The 14609-nt window shown below is 42.3% G+C and overlaps 1 protein-coding gene across 1 annotated transcript in view; it reads left to right on the top strand.

Annotated features, from left to right (window-relative positions):
- The window catches only part of UBR3 (ubiquitin protein ligase E3 component n-recognin 3), an 88875-nt gene that overhangs the window by 20232 nt on the left and 54034 nt on the right, over window positions 1-14609 (top strand). Inside the window, exons 8-18 of the mRNA XM_081899503.1 lie at window positions 1338-1566; window positions 2222-2401; window positions 2978-3111; window positions 4564-4650; window positions 4993-5058; window positions 5161-5250; window positions 6607-6735; window positions 6843-6895; window positions 8311-8444; window positions 9202-9300; window positions 12721-12855. Coding sequence (XP_081755629.1) covers window positions 1338-1566; window positions 2222-2401; window positions 2978-3111; window positions 4564-4650; window positions 4993-5058; window positions 5161-5250; window positions 6607-6735; window positions 6843-6895; window positions 8311-8444; window positions 9202-9300; window positions 12721-12855 — 1336 coding nt within the window. The remainder of the gene's footprint in view (window positions 1-1337; window positions 1567-2221; window positions 2402-2977; window positions 3112-4563; window positions 4651-4992; window positions 5059-5160; window positions 5251-6606; window positions 6736-6842; window positions 6896-8310; window positions 8445-9201; window positions 9301-12720; window positions 12856-14609) is intronic.

The raw sequence follows: 14609 nt of genomic DNA, 5'->3' as shown, positions 1-14609 counted from the left end.
TGAGTTGCAGAGCCAGGGTGTGGAAACTAGCTGCCCCTTTAGTTTTCTGAAACACAATGCGAAATTTCAACTGCTAATGGAGCCCACAAGAAAAGGTTAAGATTTGTACGCATTTGATGGTTTCTTAGCACTTGAGTGGTTTGGATAGCTCCAACTTATTACAAAGGGCTTATCATATATGATGCCAGTTCAGACTCTGCTTAATAAGCTGCATTACGAACAAGGCTCATTCCCCTTTCACACAGCAGATTCTCTTCTTTCTTTGCTGGATTGACTTATAAACCTGCAAGTCTTCTGTTAACTCTAGGTTTTCCATTTCATCTGAATCAACAAACTATGACTAACTGCTTCAGGATATGAAGCCACAATTCAAAGTGGCTTAAAACTTCCCGATACAGGGTTGCCTTCAGATGTCTTTCTAAAAGTCAGATAGTTGTTTATTTCCTTGACATCTGATGGGAGGGCATTCCACCGGGCGGGTGCCACTACCGAGAAGGCCGTCTGCCTTGTTCCCTGTAGCTTCACTTCTCGCAATGAGGGAACCGCCAGAAGGCCTTTGGAGCTAGATCTCAGTGTCCAGGCTGACCGATGGGGGTGGAGATACTCCTTCAGGTATACTAGGCTGAGGCTGTTTAGGGCTTTAAAGGTCAGCACCAACACTTTGGATTGTGCTCAGAAACATACTGGAGCCAATGTAGGTCTTTCAGGACTGGTGTTATATGGTCTCGGCAGCCACTTCCAGTCACCAGTCTAGCTGCCGCATTCTGGATTACTTGTAGTTTCCGGATCTTCTTCAGAGGTAGCCCCACGTAGAGTGCATTGCAGTAGTCCAAGCACGAGATAACTAGAGTAGTCCAAGCACGAGATAACTAGAGTCTGTCTCTAGTGAGACAGTCCACGGGCAGGTAGGGTCTCAGCCTGCGTACCAGATGGAGCTGGTAGACAGCTGCCCTGGACACAGAATTAAAGTGAAATGACTGTGTTCAGGGGCAGAAAGTTTGTTCATATTCCACCTGGTTACATTGAGATGTAATTGTACAAACATGCCCATTGTGTCCTCTAGATGACATTTGGTCCTCATTAACAGTTTTGAAAAAAACATTTATGTTAGTAGAAGTATAGCCTGATACATTGCAGAGTGAGGCACACACATAAAGTACATTGAAATAATTGCATTGGGCAACATGTACTTGGAAAGTAATTGCACCGCATGGCATCCTAGTCTTGGTTTTGTGCAACAACTGGTTTAATATACTTTCAGTAACATTTCTTATTGAGACTTTTTCAGGGGTTGGGAATGCAAATGGTAACGCTAACCTTTATTTTATACCCTGCAGATTGCTTTTACTAAAACTTTTGTGCAGCATTATGCTTTTATTATGAAAACCCTGAAGAAAAGCCATGAATCGGATACCATGTCTAACAGAATAGTACATATTAGTGTCCAATTGTTCAGCAACGAGGAGCTGGCACGCCAAGTGACAGAGGAATGCCAGCTGCTTGATATTATGGTTACTGTCCTACTGTACATGATGGAGAGTTGCCTTATTAAAAGTGAGCTGCAAGGTGAGTCAAATTCAGAATTTGCTTTAAGAGCACTAGAGAGGCGCACACAGAATATTCTCAGCCTGCATTTAGGCTTCTTTCTGTAAGGGGATGTAATCTGTTGGACTCCATGCTAGCAGTTTGCAGGGCTAGAGTCCAAGGTCCCTTTCGTCTCTCTTACCCTGCTGTCTTCTTTCCAGCTTATTTCCCCATCCTCTGCACTCCCATGAAATTAGACCCAAGTGCCACAGTTTACCCACCTGTGGGCTATAGTGGAGGGTCTGTTTTAAGCTTTCCAGCTGAAAGAGTGAAAAATGGCTAAAATAGAAGGAAAACAGCCCCATCATCCTTCCCCTTCCATTCCTCTACCAGAACGTGCAGACAGAGAGACTTCTTTGCGTAAAAGAGAGAAAATGTCAGAGACGATCATTACTGCTGTAGTCTTAGACATAAAGACCAGATTCAGAGTTCACTGCATCCTGAAAGTCTGCATGGAACTTAACTAGCATGCAGGCTCCTTGTGAGGTTTGGGAGAAACAAGGAAGGTGGTTGTAAAGTGAATGAGGAAGTACTGATACAGGTAGAAGCTCTGTTTTGCACGCTCCATCAGTGTGTATGTCTTAACATTGGCAGTCTTAACATTTATGTCCTCAAAACCACTTTGCTTGCCTTTTAGATGAGGAAAACAGTTTGCATGTAGTAGTGAACTGTGGGGAAGCTCTACTCAAGAACAACACCTACTGGCCACTTGTCAGCGACTTTATAAATATCCTTTCACACCAGAGCGTGGCTAAGAAATTCTTGGAAGACCACAGGCTATTAGTAACATGGATGAACTTTGTATCATTTTTCCAAGGTATGTATCACTTTTGTTAATTTGCCCTAGTATTGACTGTCCAACTATATATACCTGTATTAGATAGGGTTTAGGGGATGCAGGTGGCGATGTGGTCTAAACTACTGAGCCTCTTAGGCTCACTGATCAGAAGGTTGGCAGTTCGAATCCCCGCAAACAGGGTGAGTTACTGTTGCTCTATCCCAGCTCCTGTCTACCTAGCAGTTCGAAAGCACACCAGTGCAAGTAGATAAATTGGTACCACTGCAGTGGGAAGGTAAACAGCTTTTCTGTGCACTTTGGCTTCTGTCACAGTGTTCCATTGCGCCAGAAACGGTTTACTCATGCTGACCACATGACCCAGAAAGCTGTCTGTGGACAAATGCCGTCTCCCTCGGCCTGAAAAGCAAGATGAGCGCCACAACCCTATAGTTGCCTTTGACAGGACTTAACCCACCAGGGGTCCTTTACCTTTTACCTTAGATAGGGTTTTGATTACTAAATGTCCTTTTCTGTGTGTTTGAATTGTATACGGTGCGAAAAAGATGGTGTACTGGTTAACTGTAACTTTGTGCAACTTTGTCTTGATCCTTTAAGGAATGAATTTAAACAAGAGAGAACTTAATGAGCATGTTGAGTTTGAATCTCAGACCTACTATGCTGCTTTTGCCGCTGAGCTTGAGGCCTGTGCCCAGCCAATGTGGGGGCTACTATCACACTGCAAAATCAGGGTAAGCTGAGCACTACCTCCCCCTTTGGTTCTCTAGTGATTAAATATTTTAAATATGAAATATGCAGTTTTAGAAAGTTGTACACTCTCCTTGTGTTAAGCACACACACCCCAGGGCCTGTTGTGTACCTTGCGGTTAATATGATAGCATTGTGCTCTTAGAGTAACACCCTTCAATTTTTATTTAATCAAGCTATATTCGTCAAGGTGAGCAGTAAAACTCCTTTTGAGGGTATGCTCGTTAATCTGTTGTCCTGTTACTGAAAATATGTTCAGGTGCTTTATTAGTTATGCTGTGCAAATAATAAATAGAATGCTTTCATGTTTTTGATGGAAGTCCTTCAAAAATGTGCCTTTTTATCAAACAGAAATGCAGGTCCAGTGACTCCAGTTTGAAAGTACATTTAGAGCACAGAATGAGTTAACATTCCTGAAGAATTGTTGCCAAAGACCATGGTTTCGTTTTGGTTTCTGTTTCTGTTACTTTGATCACACATTGTGGTATAACTGTTATCAGTAGGTTGAAACATCCCCCTCTCCCAGATATCAGATTGCCGATCATATCCATAAATAAAGATTGATTCTCGACCCTGAGGATGTACATGAGGGTGTACTAGAAACAGGACTCAGGTTCCAAATCATACATTGGGAGAGGAGAGGAAAGGGAATAATAATAATAATAAAATTGTTTTATTTATATCCCACCCTCCCCAGCCGAAACCGGGCTCAGGGTGGCTAACAACAATAAAATAATACAACATTCTAAAATCATTTCATTATAAAATTAATTCAGATCAAATTGAATTGATGGCAACCATTGGGCTAGAATTCTGTGAAGATTGCCAAAGGAGGGAGTCAGGCTGTGCCCTGGCCAAAGGCCTGGTGGAACAGCTCTGTCTTGCAGGCCCTGCAGAAAGATGTCAAGTCCCGCAGGGCCCTAGTCTCTTGTGACAGAGTGTTCCACCAGATCGGAGCCACAGCCGAAAAAGCCCTGGCTCTGGTTGAGGCCAGCCTAATCTCTCTGTGGCCTGGGATCTCCAAGATGTTTTTGTTTGAAGACCGTAAATTCCTCTGTGGGACATACCAGGAGAGGCGGTCCCGTAGGTACAAGGGTCCTAGGCCATATAGGGCTTTAAAGGTTAAAACCAGCACCTTAAACCTGATCCTGTACTCCACCGGGAGCCAGTGCAGCTGGTATAGCACCGGGTGACTGTGATCTTGCAGCGAGGACCCCGTAAAGAGTCTCGCTGCGGCATTCTGCACCCACTGGAGTTTCTGGGTGAGTCTCAAGGGCAGCGCCACGTAGAGCGAGTTACAATAATCCAGTCTGGAGGTGACTGTCGCGTGGATCACAGTGGCTAGGGAAGCTTGTGCCCTCTAGCAAATTTTGCTGTGTCGTTTAACTTCGGAGAGTTCATTTTTCCATTTGTGCAACCTTTGTATCCCACTTCAGGAGACGCAGGAATACACACGAAACGTTGTGAGATACTGCCTAGAAGCACTCCAGGATTGGTTTGATGCTATCAACTTTGTGGATGAGGTTTGTGTGTCTAATGTATTTGACTTTGCATTACGGAGTAGGGTCTTCTATTAAAATTTGGAAGCATCTTCCCTTCAAACCTTTATTGCATGTGCCTCCATTCCACCCTCTCTTATTGCAAGAGATTTCCCTGAGCCAAGCTACCTGGTGGAGGGTTGCTTTTGTGTCTGTAGCAGTAAAAGAGCGCAGCGTCACATTTTCTGGAGTAAAAGCAGAAGTGTATGAGCCCATGTCGAAGTTTTGGGGTTTACCAGAAGAGAGGAAATAATGAGTGATTTAATAGTGCGCAAAATGGAATTGTTTATTCCTTTGAATTGTAAGCGACCTTTGTTTCCATTGCAGCCTACTCCTAATCAGGTCACTTTTCATCTGCCTCTGCATCGTTACTATGCCATGTTTCTAAGTAAGGTAAGTGAATGTTTTTTTGCAGGGTAGGGTTTTTTTGGGGGGGGGGGAGGCATTATTTAGGTATACAAGTCCGGATCAAATATGTACATATTTTGTTTGTAGGCTGTTAAATGCCAAGAACTAGATCTTGATTCCCTCCTTCCAGACCAGGAGATGTTGATGAAGCTCATGGTTCACCCACTTCAGATTCAGGTAAGTTGGCCAAGTATTTTTCTCTCTCTGCATATATCACTTCTGCAGGGGCGCCGACTTATAAAAAATATTGGGGGCGCCCAAGACCTCCAGACCGCTGCTGCTGGGGGAACGAAAGGGGCGAGCCCCGGGCTGCCCCGACCTTAAGTGAACCTGTGAGGGCCCGCCCTTTGCGGCAGCCAATTGGCTGCCGCCGTGGGCGGTGAATATTAATGAGCTAGGGGGAATCCCCGCTTCTCACAGGGCTGACGCCAGCCCCGCGAGATTGTTGATGGGTCGAGAGCCCGCAACCCCACCCCCTCTCTAGATCAGGAGTGGCTTTGTTTTAACTCATTACTGAATGTATTTTAAAAGGTAACTATCGTCAAACAAGGAAAATAAAAAATACCAACATAATTTTGTGATTTTACAAAGCATAATATAACTAATAATTTTCTTAAATTATTGGGGGGGCAGAGCCCCCCCAACGAATTTTTGAGGGGGCTCGGGCCCCCTCAGGCCCCATGGAGTCGGCGCCTATGCACTTCTGTGGTGTGTAAAGCGGGAATCGCAAATAGTAAGCAGGTACACCCACAGTCAATACAGAAATTTGCTTGCACAATGGGAATTTTTGGTTTCTCCTCTTCCCCCTCTAGCTTCTTGTGTGGCCCCAAAAGATGCTTTGGTGGCTCTCCGAATCCTCCAAAGCAAATTGGGGAGGGGGCTGCAAGGGGGAGAAAAGGAAGGAGAAGCCCCGTTGCATCTACATTGGATTTCACTCATGGTTCATTGCCTCAGACAGTTTTTCCCCACTGGAGGCAATTGATTTGTGGCTGAATGTAACTGAGTGCTAAGGGCATGGATATTTGAATAACTGCAAGTTTATTCCCACATTGTATGTACAGCACTCTTTGTTTTCCACATATATATCACAATAACGAGTGATAAATGTTTGGGTGATTATGTTGAATTAGCAAGAGGTAAAGTGAAGGCCAAAAGCAGGAGTGTATCTGAGAACAACACAGAAAAAAGTTAGGCGGTATAAATAAGCAGGGAAAATATTCAGATCCTATGGAACAACTGCTCAATGGTTATAGTTAAAAATGTGATTACATCCTTGGTTGTGGCTGACATTTTGTCTGGATGGCATTCTATGTATTAGTGAAAGTCACAGGGGAGAAAGATTGCTATGTTGTTTTTGCAGTGCCGCCGAAGTCTAGTGTGCCACCATGGATTGAAATATTCTGCAAAAAGCTGTGTGATCAGCTACAAAAATATATTCTCAGCTTTTCAAGTTTTTAACACTGCAAAATAGTATGCCTAAGCAACAGGTAGCATGTTGAGCTGAAACAGCTTTCTTTTTGCTCTTTCTGGTAGGCAAGCCTCTCTGAAATCCATAGTAATATGTGGGTAAGGAACGGCCTGCAGATTAAAGGACAAGCCATGACTTATGTGCAGTCCCACTTCTGTAATTCCATGATTGATCCTGACATTTATCTGTTACAGGTAGGTCAGTACTTTTCGTAACCTCATCTGCTCTATGTTATTAGATAGCTAAACAATAATAACTAATATATATATATTTTCTCTCCCCACCCCACCCCCGAAAACAGGTTTGCGCTTCAAGACTTGACCCAGATTATTTCATTTCCTCAGTTTTTGAAAGGTAAGTTACTGTTGGAAAGAACACACCGTCTAAGCAATGTCTGCCTTGTGGTTTAAATGCACCATAGGGGGCTCTTTAATTCACATGTGGTGGCAGTGCAGATTCGCAAAATAAAATAAAATATGGGTAATGGTATATGACAAATTTTAAAAGTGCACTTTCCCCCAAAAACCCAGAAGCATTCCAGTTAGCAATATACGGTCAGGAAACACCAAACAAAGTTAAAAACCTATTGCTATACGGAACAGCAGCCGCAAGAATAGTGTACGCAAAAATGTGGAAAGAAAAGGCTATCCCAACAAAGGACCAATGGCTGCTTAAACTAATAGAATATGTCGAACTAGTATGTATGGTAGCCAAAATAAGAAATAATGATGGGAAGATAGTAACAAGTGAGTTGGAACAATTGGAAGAGTGTTTAAAACAAAGTAGTATTAAGATAAATCTACAAGCAGGGATAAATCTGTAGTCGTCAGCAGCAGACACAATAAAGCAGGGGTCACCAATGTCCGGCCCAGGGGCCGGATAAGGCCCAAGACCCTTGTTTATCCAAGCCCCCGCCACCCACTCTTACCAGTGTGGTGCGGCGTGGGGACCCACTTCCAGGTCGGAGGAGCACCGGAAACAGTTTGTGCACATTTGCAGGGATAGTTCGCGCTGCGTTCCGGGGTTTCAGGCATCTATCCGCAAGCCTTCACAGTGCAGCAGGAGTTCCCTCCGGAACGAATTAAGTTCTTAACCCGAGGTACCACTGTATTGCATTTAGTTGGAAACTCAGTGTCAAATGTATCTAAGCACCCTCCGACCTGCTCCCTCTGTGTTAAGGTTTGGTAAAAGGCTGACAGACTGTGTATTAGGAACAGATGCTGCATGGCAGCTCTGGGGCATGCAGGGAAGGAGAAAAGTAGAGCTATCTGTAGGCAAACATAGCACAAAGTGTGCAATAACCCATTTTTAAAAAATATCAAAATTTTAATGGAAGGTTGAATCTCGTACTGTGCGTCAGATGTTGCAGAGTGTAATGGCACAGAGAGACATTTGTTACTTCTTTTTTTAAAAAAAATAGACAGTTGTTTATCCTCACAGATCTCATGATGGTATACACTAGGCATGAGTAAAATATATCGTGCCAAAACCACAACAGAGTAATAGTCATCCTCATAAGAACAGTTAGAGGCAACCAAAAACAAGCAGGCTAAATGATAGAGAACATCAAAATATCTGGGCAAGTAAGTAAGTTGCCCTTCAATGTGCGCTGCTGCTGCGTTGTGTGAAGTTAAGGGGTCTCCAGTTGATCACGTCTGCATGGGCAAATGCCTGGGAGCCTTGTGAGCTTCCTGGAGGAGCAACAGGAAATGTTCTCAAATTATTAACCGTACTAGATTTTCTAAAATTCGTCTTTTCCTCTCCTGTAGGTTCAAGGTGGTTGACCTCTTAACAATGGCTTCCCAACATCAGAATACAGTGCTAGATTCAGAGCATGAGAGATCAATGTTAGAAGGCGCCTTAACATTTCTTGTCATTCTTTTAAGTCTCCGTTTACACTTGGGTAAGATTAATTGGCTTTCTGCTTTACTCCTAGCAATTTCTATGTCGGGGTAGGAATGGTCACAGGCACGTACTGAATCTTAAGTTTCAACCAGTGTTTAGGTAGGAATGGTGATGGAAACCTCAACCAAAAGCACTTGCTAACTCTTCATGTTCTTGAATTGTTTCTCGGGACCTTCGCCTTTATTAGTCCCTCTTGGTGGAAGCCAAAAGTTGTGGTTGCCCACTAAGTTGTGTTTATTTAGTCAGTCTCCATTCTTGTAACTTGAATCCATTGGTTTGGGTCCTAGCTTGCTTGATCCTCTTTGTGACAGACCTTTAGATATTTGAAGATGGCTATCCTATCTCCTTTCAGTCTCCTCTTTACTAGGCTATACATGCCCAGTTCCTTCAACCATCCCTCATAAGGCTCTAAATCAGGCACAGGCAAACTCGGCCCTCCAGATGTTTTGGGACTACAACTCCCATCATCCCTAGCTAACATGACCAGTGGCCAGGGGTGATGGGAGTTGTAGTCCCAAAACATCTGGAGGGCCGAGTTTGCCTATGCCTGCTCTAAATCCTTCTTTCTTATTGATACTCTGTGAATTAACAGCCCATTTTTTTATTTTTTTTAAAAAAATCAGTCATAGTATTTTTTAAAAACTCTTTTAATGTAAAACTGAATGCACTTCTAGGTAGTAATAACTCCACCTCCGCTTCCTATCTTATGGTATGTATTATATGGTTCTGTTAATTTACCTTTCAATTTCTCCTAGGAATGACTGATGATGAGATTCTTCGGGCAGAGATGGTAGCTCAGCTTTGCATGAATGACAGGACTCATAGTTCTCTACTGGACCTCATATCCTTGGAACGTTGTTAAATGCATTTTTTCTGTGACTAATTAACAGGATGCATGTATTGTTCTTCCCTTTGGTGTACAACAAGTAAGACTATTAGAAGCAATTTTGAATGCCTTCAAACAATATTAGCATATAATTTTCATATGAAAAGTTTCATGTTGAGCTTGCAATGAAATTTGATGTTGTACTGAGTTGGAGATAGATAGATATATAGATATATACGGTGTGTGTGTGTGTGTGTGTGTGTGTGTGTATATATGTTTGTGTGTGTGTGTATATATATATATATATATATATATATATATATATATATATATATAATCATATACATGCGCGCGCGCGCACACACACACACACACACATATATCATATATATACCATAAGCACTCTAGTCTTTCTAACTCTGGTCTAGGAATATAAATCATCACCTTTCTTCCAACCTTCTGATTCAAAAGGATAGATTTGGGGTTTACAGCTGTGTTTGCCTTTCCATTGAATTAAACTGCCTTCCCCAGATTGGGTTCTTGCACTCCAGGGAGTAATTGGGCAATATGCCAGGACAAAAATAAATAAATATTAGTGTTATCTGGTTTGTTTGAAATCCATATTTCAGTCTTTTAAAAAACTGTAATGTACACGAAGACCCAGAAGGGTGCAGTATAGTGTTCTCCTTCTGGTGAGATAATCTTCCATATTTAAACATGTGAAATCTGTCTTCCTCCCCTGTTAGCAACCAAAGGGTGAGATTTTTAAAAAACCACAACTAGCCAAGGCTGTAGTGTTGTTGCGCGGCTTTCTTTTTCTTACCAATCTGCATATCCTTAATCTAGTGTAATGTGGATTAAGATGGATTAGTAATATTCCTGCAATTATGTCCTTATACCAATTAACATTTTGCAACTGTGATGGGGTCGTTTTTCAAAATGATGGACATTCTTTGGTTTTTTTGTGTTACAGCTTCCTAGCACCTCTGGAATAAGCATTTAGTTATGTATCTAACCATTCTTAGTCTGAATTGTACAAACACGTACAGTGGTACCTCTGGTTACGTACTTAATTCGTTTTGGAGGTCCGTTCTTTACCTGAAACTGTTCTTAACCTGAAGCACTACTTTAAGTAATGGGGCCTCCCGCCGCCGCCACGCGATTTCTGTTCTCATCCTGAAGCAAAGTTCTTAACCCAAGGTACTATTTCTGGGTTAGCGGAGTCTGTAACCTGAAGCGTATGTAACCCAAGGTACCACTGTATTTGAAATCTATGTGCTGCCTCCAAGAAAACTATCAACATTAACACTTAAAATGATGGATCGAACACCATTTAATTGTGCAATATAGACCTCTTCTGGTGAAGTGAAGCAACTGCAGAAATCCCTGTTGCTTCTGCTCACCAAAAGACATGCTTACACTGTGGTACCTTGGTTTTAGAACAAATTGGCTCCTGATTGTACGTGTTCCAAACGTTTTTCAGAAGCCGAACATCTGATGCGGCTTCCACTTGAGTACAGGAAGCTCCTGCAGCCAATCGGAAGCCACGCCTTGGTTTTCGAACGGTTTTGGGAGCTGAACAGATTAAGTTTGAGAACCAAGGTACCACTGTAGAATCGTAGAGTTGGAAGGGACTATGAGGGTCATCTAATCCAGCCCTCTTCAATGCAGGAACCTTGATCGACATGGGACTCTCACCCACAACCCCGAGCTTAAGAGTCTCATGCTCTACCTACTGAGCTTTTAAAAAATGGCTGTGTATTTCTAAATGAAGTTTGGTATGCATGTGGGGATGATTAGGGAGGCAGGAGAGGATATATTCTTTAATGATATCCTTCCTAACTTGCGCTAGCAAGTTCCATATTCTAGCAGAGTTCCAAACATCCCCATTTTTAAATTACACAGCGATCAGTTTGTTGCTGACTCATCTGAGTCTTACTATTAAAGATTCCTTCCTGGTAAAATCCTGTCTAATCCCTCTTGAAAAGAATAAACACAAGAATCTGATTAACCTTAATATTTACTCACAGATTCATTCAGGTTCACAGACTTATCCCTGAAGGCAGGCTTAGGTTGCATAACAACTAGAACTATTCCATAAAGAAGTTAGTCCCAAGTGACCGCGACTAAGCAGTCAGTTCTCCAAACACACAGCAACATACAAAATGGAGAACACACACTGATCAGAACATGGAGGCAGTGTTCTCCTCCATGCTAGTACAACAGACCACACTCTCTTCAAAACATCCCCTAACATGTCCACTGTAGGAATGTTGTACTTGACTGCAGTTTTATTTTTTATTTTCCCCCCAATTTTTTTTATTCATTTTATAACACAAATAAACAACATAAACAGAAAAACAAACGATACAAACAAATTCTTCCCTTATCCTTATTTTTTCTAAACATTGTTAGGTGAGCTTCCCCTATCTGATTTTCATTTTACCTAATCTTTAGCAGTTTACATATATCATAATTTTAACCATTTTTTAAATCACACTTACTTTTACCATAAAAATCTTCACATTCTATCCCTTACAAGTAATACTATTTTAAAATATGCTATCTTCTACTTCTAACCCTACAGCCTATATCCACTTCCAAAGCTATTCTAAGATTTAAACATTAACATATTTTTTCAAAAAATCTTTAAACTTCTTCCAGTCTTCTTCCACCGTCTCTTCTCTCTGGTCTCGGAGTCTCCCAGTCAGTTCAGCAAGTTCTATATACCATATTTTTCGTTCTATAAGACGCACCCCACCATAAGACGCACCTAGTTTTAGAGGAGGAGAACAAGGGAAAAAAATTTTCTCCCTCTCTGCACAGTGCCTCTCCAGCACTGGAGAGGTGCTGCACTGAGAGGGAAAGCTGTGCAGCGCCCCTCCAGCGAAGCGAAGTCAGAACAGCAAGAGGGATTGCTGTGCACCGATCCCTCTCGCTCTCCTGGCTTCAGGAATAGCTGCGCAGCCTGCATTCGCTCCATAAGACACACACACATTTCCCCTTACTTTTTAGGGAAAGTGCGTCTTATAGAGCGAAAAATACGGTAGTCCATCATCTTTATCTGCCATTGACTGCAGTTTTACAACCCACAATGCAGTGGTGACTTCTTGTAACGGAAAGCACTTCTCACACGAGGCAAGGCGTGCAATTTCTGCTGACCCCACGCATGCACACTGGCAGGCCTCCACAGTGCCCCATATATGTATACTGTTGCAGAGGATCAACCAACCCTCAAGTACAGCTAGAGTGGGTGCTAGAGTGACCAGGGAGAGTTGAAAAACAATAAGCTGCCCCATCTTGCAGAAGTGTTTTCTTACTAGTTCAGGGCCACCATTGGATACAACCCGAATCAAGTTAATATATGCAACGCTCATGGGAACGAACACCTTTTTGTTGAAAATATTGGGTAATTGTTGTTTACCTTAACACGAGGATCACATTCCAGAAAACCCAAATCCGAAAAGTGGCATTATTCCTGGAAGTTTAAGCTTTGAATCAATGCTGTCAGCTGTAGCTGATTTTAAGGCTCCTGTGTTTGAACCTGGGGGCTCTATGCAGCAGGGAATGTATACACCTAAAGGTATGTTCAGTCTTTATGGGTGTTTTAGTGTGAATCTGCAATATATGTATGGGTTCTTTATGAGCTGGTATTAATTACAACTCTAGAAATTTGTTGTTGTTGATTTATTTATTTATTTATTTATTTATACCCCGCCCATCTGGCCGGGTCTCCCCAGCCACTCTGGGCGGCTTCCAATAGAATATTAAAAACACAATAAAACATCAAACATTAAAAACTTCCCTAAACAGGGCTGCTTTCAGATGTCTTCTAAAAGTCAGGTAGTTGTTTATTTCTTTGACATCTGATGGGAGGGCGCTCTACAGGGCGGGCGCCACTACCGAGAAGGCCCTCTGCCTGGTATCTCTAAGATGTAAACAGTTTAGAGATAGTTGACTTCAGTTGAGTATTATGTGAAATTTCGTGTACTAATAATTATTTTCAGAATTTCGGTGTTGTTACATGCTTTCAACTTTTTTGCTTTTCCTTCCCTAATTCCTCTCTTTAAACAAGTGGTTGTTTTTCACACTTTGAACACCATCATGATATGTACAAGAACCAAAATAGTTGATCGGCGAACAGGATACATTGTAATTGTGTATGTTGAGTAATGATAATAAAGATATATGTTTGAGGATCTTGGCACAAAACTGAAACAGTTGCTAAAAACCTTCATTGTGGTTCAGCATGCACGTAGGTTAAGCCAAACCTTATCTAAACATAGACAAACATGTGGGCACTGAGGGAAAAAATAATTGTGACTGTGCTACTCCTTCCCTGGTCCTACTGCTTTCATGCTACCCAGTGCTAAGCTGCAGTTTGGCTTAGCATTATGTGTGATCCCAGCCTCACGGTTTGTCTTGTTTTAGACAAACCAACAGTTGTATCTAGAACAAGGTTTTAAACCATAAACCTCAGGGCCAGCTTTAGAGCATCCCATTTGATGGTGCTCTTGTGCCTACCAGATAGGGGACCATTATTCTTATCTGAAAGGTGCTTCAGAGTGAGCTCCAAGATCCGACATAAGTGTGGCCATACTTAAGATTGCATTTGAGGAGTGGACTGTCCATTGAGTAGTCTTGTGTGTGCATACGTTATGTGTATTACGTTACAGTGGTACCTCGGGTTAAGTACTTAATTCGTTCCGGAGGTCCGTTCTTAACCTGAAACTGTTCTTAACCTGAAGCACCACTTTAGCTAATGGGGCCTCCTGCTGCTGCTGCGCCGCCAGAGCACGATTTCTGTTCTCATCCTGAAGCAAAGTTCTTAACCCAAGGTACTATTTCTGGGTTAGCGGAATCTGTAACCTGAAGCGTATGTAACCCGAGGTACCACTGTATTTCTTATCAGTTGTGGTATGAGAGTGGTTTGACTCAGTTTTAGGTTATTTTCAAGCTTGATTAGAAAGCAAATGGGCATTTTAACCGATACTCCAAGGGAGAGGTAAGAGAGAGCTTCTTGTAGAGTGACAATATTTTCCTGCCTCTGGTAACTGGATAAGTACAGTCCCACTTGGTGGTTTCGTAGTGCCCACTTAGAAACACCTTTTGGATAAAACTAAGAGTTCCTTCTCATTAATGTGTCCTTCTTCGTCTTGTTATTTGAAGTACAGTGGTACCTCGGGTTACATACGCTTCAGGTTACATGTGCCTTCAGGTTACAGACTCCGTTAACCCAGAAATATTACCTCGGGTTAAGAACTTTGCTTCAGGATGAGAACAGAAATCGTGTAGCGGCAGCAGGAGGCCCCATTAGCTAAAGTGGTGCTTCAGGTT

This window comes from Podarcis melisellensis (genome assembly GCF_964234715.1).
Source record: "Podarcis melisellensis genome assembly, chromosome: 1".
NCBI classification, from domain to species: domain Eukaryota; kingdom Metazoa; phylum Chordata; class Lepidosauria; order Squamata; family Lacertidae; genus Podarcis; species Podarcis melisellensis.
The sequence above is the reverse complement of the archived record's forward strand: the minus strand, read 5'-3'. Positions and strand labels throughout refer to the sequence as shown.